The sequence below is a fragment of the Cotesia typhae genome, unplaced genomic scaffold (assembly GCF_013202065.1).
Source record: "Cotesia typhae breed Kobodo isofemale line unplaced genomic scaffold, CoteBio_Ctyphae contig_119, whole genome shotgun sequence".
NCBI classification, from domain to species: Eukaryota; Metazoa; Arthropoda; class Insecta; order Hymenoptera; family Braconidae; genus Cotesia; species Cotesia typhae.
The window spans coordinates 3,022,646-3,041,050 of NW_027423712.1; the positions used below are offsets into that span (position 1 = coordinate 3,022,646).

At 30.5% G+C, this 18,405-nt stretch overlaps 1 protein-coding gene across 3 annotated transcripts in view; it reads right to left on the reverse strand.

Moving 5' to 3' along the window:
- Positions 1 to 18,405, reverse strand: part of Ssp3 (short spindle 3) — a 28,361-nt gene that overhangs the window by 4,327 nt on the left and 5,629 nt on the right. Inside the window, exons 6-10 of one of the 3 annotated variants that reach the window (XR_012479757.1) lie at positions 16,930 to 17,090; positions 4,982 to 5,399; positions 2,581 to 2,781; positions 2,418 to 2,491; positions 1,432 to 2,347 (exon numbers count right to left, since the gene is read on the reverse strand). Coding sequence is in view for 2 of the 3 variants with exons in the window: in XM_074247493.1 (XP_074103594.1) it covers positions 2,581 to 2,781; positions 4,982 to 5,399; positions 16,930 to 17,090 (780 nt within the window). In the remaining variant the exon portion in view is untranslated. Of the gene's footprint in view, positions 1 to 1,431; positions 2,348 to 2,417; positions 2,492 to 2,580; positions 2,782 to 4,981; positions 5,400 to 10,577; positions 10,913 to 16,929; positions 17,091 to 18,405 lie in introns of those variants that run through there. The other 2 variants (XM_074247493.1, XM_074247504.1) reach the window with 2 other exon arrangements.

Consider the following 18,405-nt stretch of genomic DNA (forward strand, 5'->3'; position numbering starts at 1 on the left):
ACGAGAATTTATTTAGCCGATATTTGATAATTTTTGTAAAAAATAAATTATGGCAAAAAAAAATATGAAAATTAAGTTAGCCGACATCTAAAAATTTTAAGAATTTTTTTATTGAAAAAATTATTACAAAAAAATTTTTCATTTGTAAAAAATTTTAAAAACTTCAAGTACAATCTTAAAAAAATATTATGAAAATTAATTTAACAGATATTTAATCATTTTTAGAACTTTTGTTGACAAATGAATTATGGTAAAAAAAAAAGTTGACATGTAGAAATTTAAAAAAATTGAAAATGCAATTTTTTAAAAATAATTTTTCGGAACAAATTTGTTTGTTAAATAAAATTAAAAAATTATCAAGTGACTGGTAACTTTAATGTCATAAATGCACCACCCGGGAAGTACCCGGAAAGTGTGTCTCGCAATTGCCATCGAATCGGAACTTTAAGAACAAGATAGAAGCAATGCTAGTGCTATCTATATATATATATATATATATATATATATATATATATATATATATATATATATATATATATATATATATATATATATATATATATATATATATATATATATATATATATATATATATATATATATGTAATACCAGAGTTCGGAGGCGTCTATGGTCCAGGTTTTAGGGTCGAGCGTCTACGAGTCATATATATCGGCAAAGAGTAAAAGACCAAAATTATTATATGGAGTTTTAGTATTATATGCGGTATGTGTCAGTAAAGTATGGATAGATATGTATTTGTGTGTATATGTGTAGATAGATTTATAAGTAAAAGCATATGAGACATTATTATATATTTTATAGGTATCTATAGACATAGTATGTAATACGGATGACGAAGAAAGAACGAATGAGTGCAGAGAAGCTGTTAGACACAACACACTCAACGGACCTCCCATCAATATGCGCGACCAAATGCCGTTAAGATATTATATATATATATATATATATATTATATTAGACGTAAGACGTATAGTAACATAAAGCTTTTTACCATTCCTCGTCGGTGGTGGTTCTTACAGCCATCATCCGCGCGACTTATATATATCTATACATTCTACGTACATTCTAGGCATTTGTGACCCGGCACGCGTCGAAATACATGCTGAGTGCATCGTTCCACGTCAACGCATTCGTCTCTCATCCTCTTAAGTGGGCTCTTTCCACACTCTTGTCTGGCATCCTTTTCACTTATGTTACTTTTACCTCATCGTACTATCATCTCACTTACACGGTGATTTACGAACCATCAACAATCACTTCCAAAGACCTTCAGCCTCTCCACGAGCCACTAATTTGTCGGCAAAAGTAAGATCATTGGGTTTTTATTTTTTTTAAGCTTAATTTCTTTTTTTACTAATTTTTTATTCAAAAAGTGACAAAGTTAAGGGGGAGAGCCACTGTGAGGATCGAAAAAATCGGTGATTTTCGGGAATTTTTTTGACTGGGATAATAAAGGAATTTGGGGATCGGATTTTTTTTCTTTTATAAAATATACATTAAAGAATATTCTCTTGAATTTTGATTAAAAATATCATGCTGTAACAAACTTATAAGCATTTTTGTGGAACTCTAAAAAAATTTCCCTCACCACGGTGGGATTTCTAACTCAAAAACGGATTATCTAATATAAAAAAATTAATCTGCATTGTAATCTACATGCAAGTGGTTAATGTTCCACGTAGGGGATTTTGAAAATTTGGATTTAAAACAAAATCGCGACATATTAAAAATTTTTTCGTTTTTTTTTCTTATTTTTTTGGATTCAAACAGCCCTAAAAAATCTTAAAAATAAAAATTTTCAAAATCTCCTATCCGCAACTATAGCTACTGAATAGACGAATACGGAAAAAAAAACTCGGTTCATATTTATGCAAATTACAGATCCCACCAGTTCAAAACAAGTAATTTTCGTTGGAGCGCCGCACGTGTAATGGTCATTTAACACGCGGTTACAAAAATGACTATAACTCGAAAAATATTCAGTATTTTCATATAAAACTCTAGATACATATTTTTTAATGTATAAACTTTGAATTAAATTTTTTTTTTTAATTTCACAGTGGTTATCCCCCTTAAATTATACACTGAAAAAAAAAAAATTAATTTGAATCAAGTAAATAATTTTTTTTTCCTTCATAAAAAACTGATCGTATAAAAAAAATAAAATTATTATATTTGTAGAATTGTAGTGGCGTCTTTATAATCAAAACTGTGGACCTGGAGCCAAGATAACTGGGACGAATTGATGTATCCTAGGTCCTATCGCTACCGTGAAGCATCAACAAGGCCAAGACACGGACATTCCAGCAATACCTGCGTTATCAGCTAAAAAAAAAATTTACTACTTGGAACCTTGACTCATCTCCGTATACCGTAGCTTTTAGATTATAATTACCGTGTGTTACGCTGTTGCTAAGCCTGTAGATGTTAGTCTTTAGTTTTATTTTATTGTTTTTTATACTTAAAATACTAAAAAAGATTCTGGGAGTTTTATTGTCGAACATATTTGTGATAATAGTTAATGATGAATATTTTTTCAGATCGAAATTTCTACATACCTGATTATCGATATTATTGACGGCAAAGTAACCGAGAACAGTAAACAGCTCGGTAAGAATCAGGACTGCCGTTGGTGAGCTCTGGGTGGCCGCACAAGTGTCCTTTATTTCTTCAAGAGGTTCCTCCCTCAGAAACTTGGTGATCAGGTGGCTCGCTATTAACCGCCACTGCAAACTAGTACCCTCAGCTCCCAGCAATTTCTGCAACAAGTACAACCACCATTTGTGGTTTTAATACATAATAAATAACCCGCTAAAGTTTAAGAACTTGTGGCTTTACTGAACACTTAACATAACCGTTATTGTACTCAACTTTTATTATTATCATTGTTATTGTTATGGCTTTTATTAGCATTTATATGAAAATTGGTACACGACAAAAAAAGTTCAGTTTTTTGTAATACTCAGAAAAAAAATTATACAATTTTTATTTATTAATAATTATTGTTACAATTTTTTTTTTCGGATTATTAAAGTATTAAGATTATCAATTAAATGAAATGCATGTCAGAAAATTGATTTAAAAATGAGTAAAATTTAATTATTTAATTACTATAGAGTTTTTATTTTAATAATTAAAAAAAATGGTTTATTTTATTTTATCCATTTTTTTTTTAATTTAACAAAGTTTACTATTTTAAAAAAATTTTTTTTTATTAAGCTGTAGTTGAAATAAATAAAAAAAATTTCTTATCATTTTACTTTATTAAATAATGACTTTTGTTTAATTGCACTGTACTTTTTTAACTATTGACATTTTTAAAGATATATAAGCTTACTAATTAAATAATTAGAAAAATTTTTAATTCATTCATAAGTTTTGTTTAACAAATTTATTTTATAAAAAAATCAATCTATTCAAACAAGATTTTTTTCTGGGTAAAATAAATTTGTTTTAATAATTAACAAGCCAATAGAAGGCGTGTGTGTCATATTAAATAAGACAGCAGAAAGAATAGATAATAAAGGTGGTCTTTCAGCAATCGAATTTTCTTGCGGCAGCCGGCCTCAACGAGGGATAATCGAGTGATCTCCCGCGGGACAACAACAGGGGGCATCCCGTCGGGAAACAAGGGGTCCAAGTACGCTAGATGTCTGTAAAACTTCCTAGCTCGCTCTTGTTCCTGTAAAGAGTAAACTAACCCACTCTGTACTCTGTACTAAATAATACTTTAGGGTACATACTTTATTTTTAGCTGGTGTGTACATACGGTGGGCGCGAGGTGTGCTACTGCTTCAGTTCAGATTTAATTCGTGGTTTGATCGCCACAACCTACCCGGCTGTCAAGCAATAATGCTGCTACCACTAAAGTATATTGGGATACTGAATTTCTCCCTGGTGATGTTGATATGCTTGACGTCTCCTGCTGGGATAATGTCTCTATCGTACACTCAATTCTTCTCCCTCTCGCTCGTTTTCTTTCGGAAACCCCGTGGGTTCGTAAATGGCTAATGCCAAAAAAAAATATATATCAGTAGGCGCGACTCAATATGCCCAAGGGAGTAGACGATTGATTATTTTTTGATGGACTACCTTTATGGGTGTATCAAGTACACTAATGTATATAAATAATTCACTAAGTATAATACATTTTTGTCGTAGAAAAATTATCCACCCAGAGGATGAGGGCTTTAGTTTGGCTTTCAATGATCTACACAATATGGACTCTCAGTCCAGAGCCAATTGAGATCTAAATAAAAGGGTTACTGCCTACGACCCTAAATACTTGATCTTATTACTTCTGAGTTTGCTTGCTTTTTCTAGTCAAGTCATATCAGTTAGATTGTTTTATTCAATCTTTTTAAATCATTTATGTGAAAAAAAATTAACTTGATTGAAGAGAAAAATTCTTGAATCAAGTAAAATTTGTTTAAGCCAAGAAAAATTTCTTAGTTTAAGAATTTTTTTACTCAAATTAAGAAGATGAAATTTGTCATAATTATTTATTTGATTCAAGTTAATTTTTTTTTTCTGTGCAATATTATTATATACATACTTATATATATGTTAACAATTTATAATTTAATGTAATAATTACATTAAAAATAATTATTTATAATTTAAAGTATAAAATATTAGTTAATAAATGTATAATTCTGATTGGCGTATAAATAAATAAATAAATTATTTAAACATATCTTTGAGATATTCCATATTAACTCGAAATTTTTAAAGCTTTATTTTTTCAACTTAAATTAATGTTGATGAATTTTTAAAAAAATTTCTTCCCAAAAAAAATACTTTGCAAAGAAGAAATAAATTTTCATGAAATAATCATAAAGCGGAAATAAAAATCACAAAGACTATTTTAAACCCACTGAAAAATCAAAGGTAGTTTAAAAATAGTTGATTTATAACGAAATATCCAAAAATATGTAGTCTTATAATATTGATTTATACCTGAAGAGTTAGTAGATCCACTTGACCAATAGACTTCAACAATTTGAGAGTCCGCAAAGCCATGAGTTTCGCAGAAGAGGAGGATGAGCCAGTTTGTCCAGGTGTGGGTGAAGTACATTTCTGATGAGCCAAAGCAAACGTTGCGTAAAGACACCCAATAGCTCCGGCGGCTTCAGTTGACTCGAGACATCCCAACAGGTGAGATTCTGCACTAGTTTGCTCAGACTCATGATTTACATTATAATTATTGCTATCATGATTATTGACACGTTTCAGGTGACAAGTAAGCCGACGCAGAAGGTCATAAGATGCCAGGAGGAGCGGAGATTCGTGTTCTTGCTCCAGCAGGTAATCAGTTTCAATGAGCGCCCGGTTGTGACGAGTCACGCGGTCCACCAGGCCTCCAGTTACCAGGAATCTGCAAGCATTAAGTAAATAAAATATATAAAATAAAATCAACATAGAGGTTTGTTAATAATTAATTCAAGTGTAAATGTGAATGACTTTTGATATGATTTTTAGATAGAGGATGATTATCTGGCTGACAAGTGTCGCCAGTGATGGTTGATTGAAATTGAATGAGCAGAGTATACAGTAGTATAAAGAAGACAAGTAAAGCATAAGAGGGTGAGATGGACAAAAAATACTATTGCTTACAACGAAGCATGTGTGACGGCGTAACACGAGAGGATTATAACATCAGTGGGTAATTCTGTGTAGAGCTTTGCAACCCCTGCCATGTTTAACTTCTCTCTCGCTCTTGCAACACACTCGACTCAATATTTCGAGTTTAGTTGCTCATTCTAGGATCCTGGGTAACTAGGTACGCTGAATTGTGTGTATGTTTTTCTTCTTCCGAGCCCCTTCCGAAACTTATCATTTTCTGTTTCACTCTTGCTAAAATAATTCTAACGGGACGCGATAATCGTCTCGTCTACGAACCCTGAACCTTCGAGTGGAGGTTCGGGGTCGGACGACCCCAATGGAGAACTCAAGGGGACCAAGACCGGCCTGTCAGTAAGTATTATCGCCCAGCATCTCTTTTTATCCTATGCAGCACATACGGCAACCAAGCGCTGCTAATATATATATATATATATATATATATATATATATATATATATATATCGATGTACATATACATATACATCAGTGGCAAGGACAACAGATTACATACTAGTGTATGGAGAGTTGAGTACAGACCCCCGTGAAATGCCGCGCGACGTACTCTCGCCTCGATCTATGGAAGAAGAATAGAAAATATATATAATACACACCCTATCGCAAGTGCAACGACGCGACCAACTGTCGCGTCTAATCAGCTACGAGATGAGGTAAGCGATCCTAGGATTTTAGTCCTCATATTTTTATATTAAACAATTTTTGTTTAGATTTAATTTTTTTTTTTTTTTTTTAACGTTGGAATATTGCTTTTAGGATATGACAGTTCTTTTAGAAACTCTTTCACTGATTTGATCATTAAAAATTCAAGAAGAATATTTGATTTTTATAATTAATATCTATTTTATAGCAGCTTGCTTTAAATAACTATTAAATCTTGTAACGTTAAGAAGATAATTACAGAAATAGGTTAAGTATTTCCATTTTTAAGTTTTTTGGAGAGAATTGTAAAAATAGCGTTTTCCATTATTTTTAAAGTTTTATACACCATTTCTCAACTAATTGACTTATATATATATATATATATATATATATATATATATATATATATATATATATATATATATATATATATATATTAGGGTGTGCCAAAATGTAATTTCCGTTAAGAACCTTTTAAAATTGGAATTTTGAGTTCCGCTTTTAACAGGGGATGTGTTTGGGCATTTCCTGAGATATTTTGAGGTGAGACGATAAATTTGATTTTCATAGAATTTTTTAACAGGAGCTTAGTTTGGGCATTTCCGCTGAAAATTCAAAATTTGGCCAGAAGTGCCAAATTGAATCTCCTGTTAAAAATTCTGTGAAAATCAAATAAATTCTCTTACCCCGAAATATTTCAGGAAATGCCTAAACACAGCTGCTATTGAAAGCGGAATTCAAAATTCCAATTTTAAAAGGTTCTTCACGGAAATTACATTTTGGCACACCCGAATATATATATTTCTTCTTTGAAGTTGATCGAAGTGATTATCTAAAAAATAAAATAAATATATAAATTTGATGAATTTTTTCCATGCAAAATAAAAATTTAAAGAAGCAATATATAAATTAATTAATATATTTTTAAATTTTTAGCATTATGCTCTGAGAAAAAAAAATTATTTTGAAAAAAATGAGCAATGTTGTAATAAGAAATTAATTTGTTAAAAATTTTATTTCTTCGTTGAAGAAATAAATATTTTTTTCACAGTATTTTTCTTGTTGAAAAAAAGTTTTATAAATTTGGGATAAAAATTGTTTTTTTTTTCCTCATCAAAAATACTTTTTTTTTCAACAATAAAGTTACTGTAAAAAAATTTTTATTTCTTTAGTTCAGAAAAAAAGTTAAAAATTTTCAACAAATTAATTTCTTGTCACCACCTTGGCAATTTTTTAAAAAATAAATTTTTTCTCTTAATTTTTGCAATAAATTAGAACTCAAAATAATAACAAAGACTTAATAAAAAACCATGATACAAATCCGTTGGCAAAATATGGGTTTAATAACCCAAAAAAAAATAACTGATAACAACAATAATACCATAGAATTATCGAATCGGATTTAGAAACGCAAATCTCAAAGGGACATTGATACACCCAAGTGACCCTATCAATACATCAGCATTACGAATCGAGTCGGCCGGCTGGAATATTACTATTATAGATATTACGATGAATGACAATGCATACAGTTGTATACACACCACATATATACACATGTATAAACAATTCTTCTTACTCTTTTCCCCTACAAGGATATATTATTGCTTACTTTGAAATATTATTCATGTTATATGTTATATTATACCGCCTCTGCTCGTCATCGATAGTAATATGTATGTATATGTATTTATATATTACATAACAGAGAATAAATTAATCTTGGTACACAAATTTTAGGGAGATACAGCAAGAAATAATCAGAAGAGATGTTAATCCAGGCAACACACTGCAGTGCATTTTATTAGAGAATTTGTCGAATACTATAATCCTAGTATCAATTGTCCCGAGTGTTAATGGTGATCCAGCTCTCGATATCCGACACTCGATAAACTACAGTTTAATCATAATCAAGTGCCACGTGTCAGTAGAAGGTTCGTCTTCTAAAATAATCTATAATATTAAAAGAATAAGAAAAATTTTGTCTCCAGGATAACCATATGATAAAATCGGTTTTTAGTGAAAATGAGTGACATTGCAAAGGTCTTGACTTGAATTTATACCTTTTCAAGGTTTCATATCATTCTCACCGATAGTCAATTTATGATAAGTATTTATAGACTGCATTCAAAATTCTCTGTCTCTAGATACATAGTTAAGAAATGACCTTGTATCTTGAGAACTATTGATATTTTCAAAGATATAAGCTCATCCTGATGTTACACTCATCAAGACCTTTCATTTAAGTACCCACATCAATTTTTCATATATTTATATATGTTATATATATGTAGAGTTGTAAAATTAGACTGTAAATTATTTTTTTTAGTTTTATGATCAGTGTAGAGTTTTCACTTTTGTAACCAAGGGTTTAGGATATCGTAAATTATAAGATTTAAGTAAGTACGTCGAACATGCTGTTTGCAGATGTTTTGACAGATAGGTAAGATTGTTGTAAGTAAAAGTGTGAGAGTGAATTTTAAAAGTATTTTGGAAAGGCGTGGGAACTATAAGTTTAAGTTAGTTTTGCGTATTGTAAAAGTATGACTGAGTGGGATGAGAGGCCCAAGTAGTAGATAGAGTAATTAAGAAAAAGGACTTGAGAAGACAGTCCTGAAGAACTATTCATTGTAGAAAGACCTCTGTATTATTTCCTAATAAACACAACACTTAAATTATCTGACCTGTGATATCCTTTTTAGATATTAACAACATCAATATCCTATCCAGTATTTCTGATACTACATATATGTATATATGAAAAATATATGAAAATGCATGTGGGTACTCAAATGAAAGTTCTTGATGAATGTAACATCGGGATGAGTTTATATCTTGAAAAACGTCAATAATTATGAAAGTAAAGTGCAATTTAACAAAATTCATTATTTAATGAAGCAAAATTTTTGATTATTTATAGTTGACAAGTCACGGCAGTCATATAGTGACTGCAAGGTTGCTAGTTCATAATAAAACAAAATTAAAATTAAAAAATTCATCAAAGAAGAAATATTTCATAATAATATAATATTAAAATTAATTTTTTTTAATCAGTGGATTTAGATTAAGTATAAAAGTATTAATATTGGTATTAGGGTTTACCTTTTATAATCTTTTAATATTGTGAATGACTTTGATATATATAAATATTTTTTATTCATTAGGTTATAATCAATCAGGCAGTCGGAAATCCGTGACGCCGGTATGACCAGTGACAGGTCGTCATTTCAATGTTTCCACTGGTCTACTTCCAAATTATTATGCTTGAATTGGAGCAAAGTCACGGCTTCGTCCTCGTCTGCTGTATCTATGTTACATAAGCGTGACAATAAAATGAAGATGATAATAGAGTAAGTGAGAAAGGGAGATCCTAAATTAATGAAATGAAATAAAATGATAGTTGTACTAGTGTAGTCACTATTTGTGCCCACGAAGCGCAAAGATATGCACCCCACGATAGCTAGCGTAAGAACCCGGGGGTGCCCCTACAACACTGGGGGCACTATGAAATAATCATATGGTTAGCTAATGGTGGTCCGGGGTTGTGATTGCCAGTCCACCCCACTCTCTCTGACATCCTACACTTTGGATTTATACTTATACTTATACTTATACTCAGTATACTGTACGTCAGAGAACGATCCATGACGGCGGACCGGAGTAATAAATAAATTCAATATATTTACTTGGGGTCCCGCAAACATTCAATGATAGATCGCAATCTCAGGCCGATGAGATGCAGACTTTTTCATTTATTTTCTTCCGGAATTCTTGATTAACCAAAAAAAGAAAAATTTTTTCAAATCACCAGATCGATCTGGAATTTATCATAAGATTAATATTAGATACTATAAAGTAAAGATAATTTAAAAAGAAGAACAACTATTTTTTGTGTTATACTTTAAACCTCAGTGACATTCTGACTCTGACCTTGGAGATATCCGATGTCCCACTAAGACCGTCTTAGCCTGATTTTTCAAACGTATAGAATTACAATTTGACATTTTAAGTATTTCTTCTTATACATTACACACACGAGATAAGTATTACTTATCAAGACTTATAAAACTAACGTCAACACTTTGCTGAAATTTTATTTTTTACCAAATATTTGAGTTAGATTCAAGTTCCCAAAAGTATTTGTGCTATTTTTTTTAAGTCCTAAACGAAAAACTAATAATACTGTTGATAATGGAGAAAGTAGTTTACATTTGATATCATAATCTTTATTTTAAAAAAATTAAATAGATTATTAAGAGATAAGATTTATTACTCTTGCACAATTTTCACTAGCTTGAAGAATGGTTAGAAAAATTTTAACTTATATAACGAAGAATATATTCCTTGTACAATATAGTGAATGACAACTCCAATTGTGAAATTAACAAGGACTATCGATTAAAGAAGATAAGGGGGGCAAGAAGGACATCGTCACAAGCATGCTTCTATCCGGCTGAGCCACACTTGTTACAATATTTACAGTCTCCTCTTTCTCGAGCCCTACAGTTTGCGACACTGACAAGTGTCCCCTAGCTTCCCCAAGTTTTTTTTCTTACCTACTTCTTCCTTCGTTCGCATTATTCCGTATTTTCTTACAATACATCAGCTCTGGAAAAGACAATGGGAATAAATTTTCATAGTTTAATTTTCAGTTTTAAATTTCGTCGAGACAACTTTGCTATTAGCTAATTAGCACAATTGCAATCTAAAACAATGTAAGAAATTTTTAAAAACCGGTAAGTTAATTTTTTAAATAATTAAAAAATCCTTTTTTAATTATTTATATTATTAAGAGAATAAGAAAAATTTTATCTCCAGGATAGCCATGTGATAAAATCGATTTTTTTTTTTAGTGAAATTTAGTGTCATTGCAAAGGTCTTGATTTGAATTTGTGCCTTTTGAAGATTTCATATTATTCTCACCGATAATCAATTTTCGATGATAAGTATTTAGGCTGCATTCGAAAATTCTCTATCTCTAGATAAATAATTAAGAAATGACCTTGTATCTTAAGAACTATTGACATTTTTAAAGATATAAGCTCATTCCGATGTTACACTCATCAAGACCTTTCATTTGAGTACTCACGTCAATATTTTATATATTTATATATATTATATATATGTATATATGAAAAATATATAAAAATGCATGTGGGTACTTAAATGAAAGCTCTTGATGAGTGTTACATCGGGATGAGCTTATATCTTGAAAAACTTCAATATTTAAGAAAGTACAATGGAATTTAACAAAAGTCATTATTTAATAAAGCCAAATTTTATTTATTTATAGTTGACAAGTCACGACAGTTACATAGTGACAACAAGGTTGCTAGTAATTTACAATAAAATTATTTTTATTTTAGATCTTATTTGCAAATTAGAATGTTCCAAAATTTTTTTACCAAAAATATAATAGAAAAAGTGTTTCTGAATTGACAAAATTCTACACGAATCCAGAGTAGAAAGCAAAGCGTATAGTCTGAGGAGATTATCCGACTGAAAAATTTTTCCACATTGGACCATTACCACAAAGCAGGATATTCGAAGGTGTTACGAACTAGAATACCTCGTCGAATTGGTAATGTATTATAATCCCTTGGCTATAACTCGATGTAGCCCGAATAACTCATCTATTTTCGAATACTCTTACAACATATATATATCTATCTTGATCCGTCTATTTCACAGCTCTTGTCGGTGCGCTAGGCCATAGAGGAGAGAAACTGGCTCAGGATATTGCTACTCCGCGTTCGTTGACGCGTAATGCATTCACGACGGGATTTGGGGTGGCGAAACGGCCCAAACAGACGACCTTACTGCCGCTACGAGTGCTCACTACTAATCTATATATAGCCACTATATATAGGAAGCTGGATGGGGTTGCGTTTCCGAACTGTATACGAGGATGAGAGATTTAGGGGTGACTGTACACCATAAACGTGAGTTTGCACTCCGGATTGTAAATAAAGCAATCGATTGAATACAAATGGATAAATTCGGAATAGAGCTCTAGACTCCAGATTATGTCTCTGTGTCTATTAAATAATAATCCATTGTTTAAATCACATCACGCGGCATGGACATGACACCAGACCAAGTAAATAAACACTTTTTCAAATTTTGCGCTTATGTTCGAGTTTACAAGCTATTTTACACGCTCCCTGCAGGTCGCCGGGTGCTGATCAAAATGACGGACAAGAACATGATGAAGCGCTCGGTGTCAGTCCCAGGTTTAATCTGGATAATAGTTTGCCAAAAGTGTTCAAGGAGAAAGTCCGATTGTTATAAAGGACTGGGAATATCAACACCCGGGATGTATTCTGGCACACGATCCCCTTGAATATTGCGACGCCTGATCAAATAGTTGGTTGTGCTCCTACATTTTCTATAACAAACTTTGCATCTTTCGAATTATTTTCACCGCTTGTTTGTTTCTGTTATTTATTATAAATTATATATATTAAAAAAATTTTTTTTCAATATAATTAAAAAGAAAATCATAAAAAAATTTTTAAAATAATTTTTTCACAAACTTAATATATTAAAAGCTTATTTTTAAATTATTTAATTTTCAATAATTGTAAATTATAATTTATGTTCGATCATGAATTAGTCGTAGTAAAAAAATTAATGTCTTTGGTTTTATGGCTTACGATGTCTAAGAATTAGGTCATCAACCGATGTACTTTAGAAGTTATCAAAAAATAACTATCACATGTCCATGTTGATATTTAAATATTCAATTATAAATAAAAAATTTAATAATAATATACTAGCAACCTTGCAGTCACTATGTGACTGCCGTGACTTGTGAGCTATAAATAAATAAAATTTTGCTTTATTAAATAATGACTTTTGTTAAATTGCACTGTACGTTTTTAGCTACTGATGTTTTTAAAGATATAAGCTCATCCCGATGTTACATTCATCAAGAGCTTTCATTTGAGTACCCACATGCATTTTGATATATTTTTCATATATACATATATATGACATATATAAATATATGAAAAAATGATGTTGGTCCTTGAATGAAAGGTCTTGATGAGTGTAACATCAGGATGGACTTATATTTTTAAAAATGTCAATAGTTCTTAAGATACAAGGTCATTTCTTAATTATGTATCTAGAGATAGAGAATTTTCGAATGCAGCCTAAATACTTATCATCGAAAATTGATTATCGGTGAGAATGATATGAAATCTTGAAAAGGCACAAATTCAAAATAAGACCATTGCAATGACATTAATTATAATATTAATAACAATAATAATGATTATTTAGTTTGAAAACAAATCCAGCTGGTCAGTTGAAATAAATTATTACTACAAAAATTTTAATGACTAATAAACAAAAGTGAGTCATCGAATCACTGTCGATGTGATATTTTTATTTTACAACAAAACTATATGGAAGTGAATGTATAGAAGACAGCTGATATGTTCAAAGAGCATCTGCTTTTATTAAGTCCAACCCTATATATATATAATATATACTTATATGCCAGTGATCACCGGTCAGACAAGACCAGGCAAATTACGCCCACGATGCGTCAGCGTTGAGAATATAATACGGAAAAAAAAATTTTTGGGTAAAATAAAACTTTGATTTGAGTGTTAGTTACTTTTTGATGATGATGATGAGTGTTTATATTTTTTATAATATATATTGTTAAATTATTAGAGATCTGGATTTGAAATTCGAGTGACAGAGTCGATAAAGACAGAATCGGTATGAAATAGGAAGAAAGGCTACAAAGTAAAGGATGAGGGAAGTTATCGGAGGGATAAGAGGAAGTTTGGCAGAGGGTGATGGCACACCCGTACCGAAGTGAGGGTGAATTTGGAATAGAGAGAGTCCATTAGCAGATTACGTACCCAACCCGCCTAGCTCATTCACCCCCTCAATGTTTTACTTTTTTTATTATTTTTTACTTACTCCCATCGCTATCTTTTTCTCATCCAAACCCTCGTGCTCTACACGTGTCTTTGTTTTAAAAAGATTTTTACTCTTTAGAAAAAATAATTTTTTAATGTAATTATATACAAGTTTGCTATGTTTACTTATTTAATCGTTTTATAACAAATTTTAATTGTATCACGTTTCGCAGACGAGTTATGAGGAAAGACCCTTTTGATTTTCGTACCAAGACTTTGATATTTTGTTTATTATTTCAAAAATTATCAAACCAAAGCTCAGTTGATCCTTCTGTTAATCAAAATCTTTAAGAGAAATATATAACAAGAATTTACAGCGACTTATTTAATGTTACGGTAAATAAAATGTGTGTTGAGCGCAAAACTCTGGAATAGTTAATTAAAAATATTATATGAGGCCATAAAATTTAATAGAGTGCGTACCAAGTTTTCAATTAATTTTATTGTTTCTATAAATGATTAAGAGAGTATAATAAATTTATTTAAATTGAATGTAAATTAAATGCCTTTTGCAGTAATATAACTGCCAATTTATAAACCTACAATGTATCTTAACAGAGTGATGAAGACATAAAAGAGTTTCAATTAATCGAGTTAAGATAAACTTAATTGCATAGTTAAATTTGCAGTTGTTTTATTGACATTAAACATAGTTGCAGTTAAGCATCGATCGTCAAGTGAAGTACGTATATCAATACATTATTATAAAAAGTATTTTTAGTCAAGCGTGACGCTTAGAATGAAATTAAGCAACACTGACATTAGACACTTCAATTAATGTTAATTTATGTGTCACCATAACTTTGGTAAGCGGAATAAAGTTAATGTATAGAAGTTAAATCAACTAGTGGTTTTCAATTTATTGTTAATGCGTATTTTATTACTGTACTACGGTTAAGTAGTTTTAGTTGTCAACAGATTTTTGTTTATGAAAAATAATGGTATTGAGAAATAAATCGTATAAATACGGGAATTGAGAACACCCATAAAATCCAGAAGATAAAAAATACTTGTAATGACCTTGTTTGAAACAAACTATTAAAGATTTTGTTTAACAAAATTGAACAATAAATAAGGGTAAAAAATCATGGGCGATAAGTGCGTTAACTTGATAAAACAGGGACATGTAGACACTTGAGTGTTGATTCTCTTTGAAATTCCAGTCTCAAGTGCCTCCGAAGTGCATTATCTACCTTATCAAAACCACCGATTCACATAATATTCCATGAACTCGGTGAATGACACTCAAGCCGGATCCACTTTTAACATAGTCGCTATCCAGATAATTGTGATAGTTTGTACGGCCTATGAAATTTTTTTATTACATTTTTTTGGAGTAAAATTTTTGGTAAGTATTTACAAGTGGAGTCAACCACTTTAATTTTCATTTTTTTAATGAAATTTCTATTTTATTTTATTGATATAAATATATTTTTTTTGAAAAATACATAAAAAAATGAACAATTAAAAAAAAAGTTGAGTATCACAATTTTAACAAATTTTACTTTTTTTTTTTTATGTACTTTTCAAAAAAAAAAAAAAATTTATCAAAAAAAGATAAAATAGAAATTTTATCTAAAAACATGAGAGCCAAAATTTTTTCCAACTTTTGAAGGCAAAAAAACTATCGAAATCTTTGTTTTTTTCTTTCACGACATTTTTTACCATAAATGAGCTGTAAAATCAAGCAAAATAAAAAAAAAAAAAATTTGAAAATGTAAATTTTTCACCTAGTTACCACCCAAAATGGGGTTGACTTCACTTGTAAATAATTACCAAATTTTTAATCCGTCTATTGTAAATTTAAAGTTTGAAAATAAATTTTTACAATAAATTGAAAAAGATTTCTTTTTAAAATTTTCCTAAAAATTTTACTCAAAAATTCTTTGTACAAATTAAAAATTCTAAAATTAAGTAACAAGAAAAATTTATTCGTTAATTTATAAAACGCAATCGTGCTAAGTAAAAGCCATGACTGGTCGTTTTGCATCAGGAGAATTAATCATAATACATCAACCCCCTTCCTGTTGCATAGCGTCGCTGGTTTCATAAAAAAGAAAGGGGAGAAATGTATACACATATACATAGCATGATAATAATCGTACAATGAATATTGAAAGGAGTGAAAATAGATAGAAAAGATGACAAAAAATAATAAAAATGAAAATAATAATAATAATAAAGAAAAAAAAAACTCGGGAAATAAAAATAAAGAAGATTGACATGATGAAGTCAAAGGGTTCATGGGAGAGCTGGAGGGTCTGAAGAAGAGGAAGTTGACCCAGGTGTCTTTCGTTGAACGGCGCCATGAGGATCAACTACTATTAGACAGTGTAGTAGTAATGCAGCAGTTAAAACAGATTGCGTCTCGTCAATTTGACTGAGTGAAGAGTATTATATTACTGTCGGTCAACTCGCGGTGGTCTTTCCAACGGATTCATGATGTTGGAACGAGGGTGGTCTTACTAACACAGCCTATGGCTCTTTTCATGTCAAAATATTGGGGTAAGAAACGATAATAGACCGTTAGATTCCTCACAGTCCTCACTATTTATGTCTCATTGATATATTTTTAACGAAATAAAATAAAAAAGCAATCTGATAAATGACAAAACAAATGTCTGTGTTTAATTATTTTGTCTATGAGAAATATTGATGAATGTTTTTATTGATCTAGCTACTCACCCGATGATGTCGTTGAGACGACTCTGTATGACTGATTTATTGGAAGGCACTTCTGGTACAAGACTGCAGAGTAATTGAATAGCCGCAGTTGCAACGCCGGCATTACTGGTGTTCATCGTCGATTCCTGAGTCTGTGCAGCGTCATCCAAACTAGCAACCGCCTGTAATATTTAAATGAGAAAAAAAATCAGTATGTGGACATTTCATTCTACTTTTATTTCCGTATTTTTTGACGCTCGAGCAAACTCTTTCATTAGAGTGAATGGAATGAAAAAAATGGACAAATAAAAAATAAGAGAAAAAAAACTATAAAGGGGACAGCGGTGATGTTACAAAGGGACGTTTTCACTAGGTTTTATCACAAATTTCAAGTTTTGCTCTTCTGTATATTTGGGAAAAAAGATGCTAATAAATAAAAATGAAAAAAAAAAAAAACCCCTTTGACAATATGTCCAGGTCCAATTGCTCAGACATTATTGCTCATTGTGTCCAAGCACTCGGATTAAAACTACCACTATTATCGTTGCTATTACTATCACTATCACTCATCATTTGCTTTGAACAATTTTTATGAAAACATGCTTCAAAAATTTAATTGAGCATTAAATTATTTAAATTATTATTATCTGTTAGAACAATAAATGAGTTTTTATTTTATTTTTTTGTTGCTTAAAATACTGTAAAATAAAAAATAAACTCATTCAAGATGAGTACTTTTGAATTCTTCACGAAGCATGAACGAGACAATGAATATTAATTTTAAACTATTGATATTTATTTACTCAATTTTGTTACATGAGTTTTATCATCTTTATGTATTTGTGTTACTGATGTTAATTCTTTAATTCTTATATTTTTTATCTATCACAATTACATTCCAAATTTAAGAAAAGATTTTTTTAATATCTAAAATGAAAAATTTGATACGTGTACTTTATTATACTATTTTTCTTATATAGTTTTGCTATTTGGCTATACTGTCTTGGCATTGAAATTAAATAATAAATAAATATTTTACAGATTTTCAACAATTGATTACTGGCAATAAAATAAATCTGTAAAAGATTTCGGTAATTTAATTTTAGGAATGGTAATGGAGTCATTACTACTCTTGAAGGAGGAAATTGACTGCTTGTAAAAGGACATTGGTAGCATTATGAGAGAAGTGAAAGCAAGAGTCGTTGTTGAATAACAACTCGGCCATTTCGTTGTTCTCGAGTGTCATCACACACGAGAGTAAAGTTGAGACAGAAAATAAAGTAAATGTTAGAGAGAAAGATAAATTAAAGTGCAGGAGACGATTGGATATAGAATAGTCGACGACACGAGTGTGAATAGGTCGTTGAAAAGAGAGCTACGAGACAAAAGATTAGGTCGATTCGTATGACGACCACTCGAAAGTACCACGAGTAGTGAAAAAGAGTCCAGTGGATGAAATGTGTACATGTAATGGCATATATATATCCACATGTGACA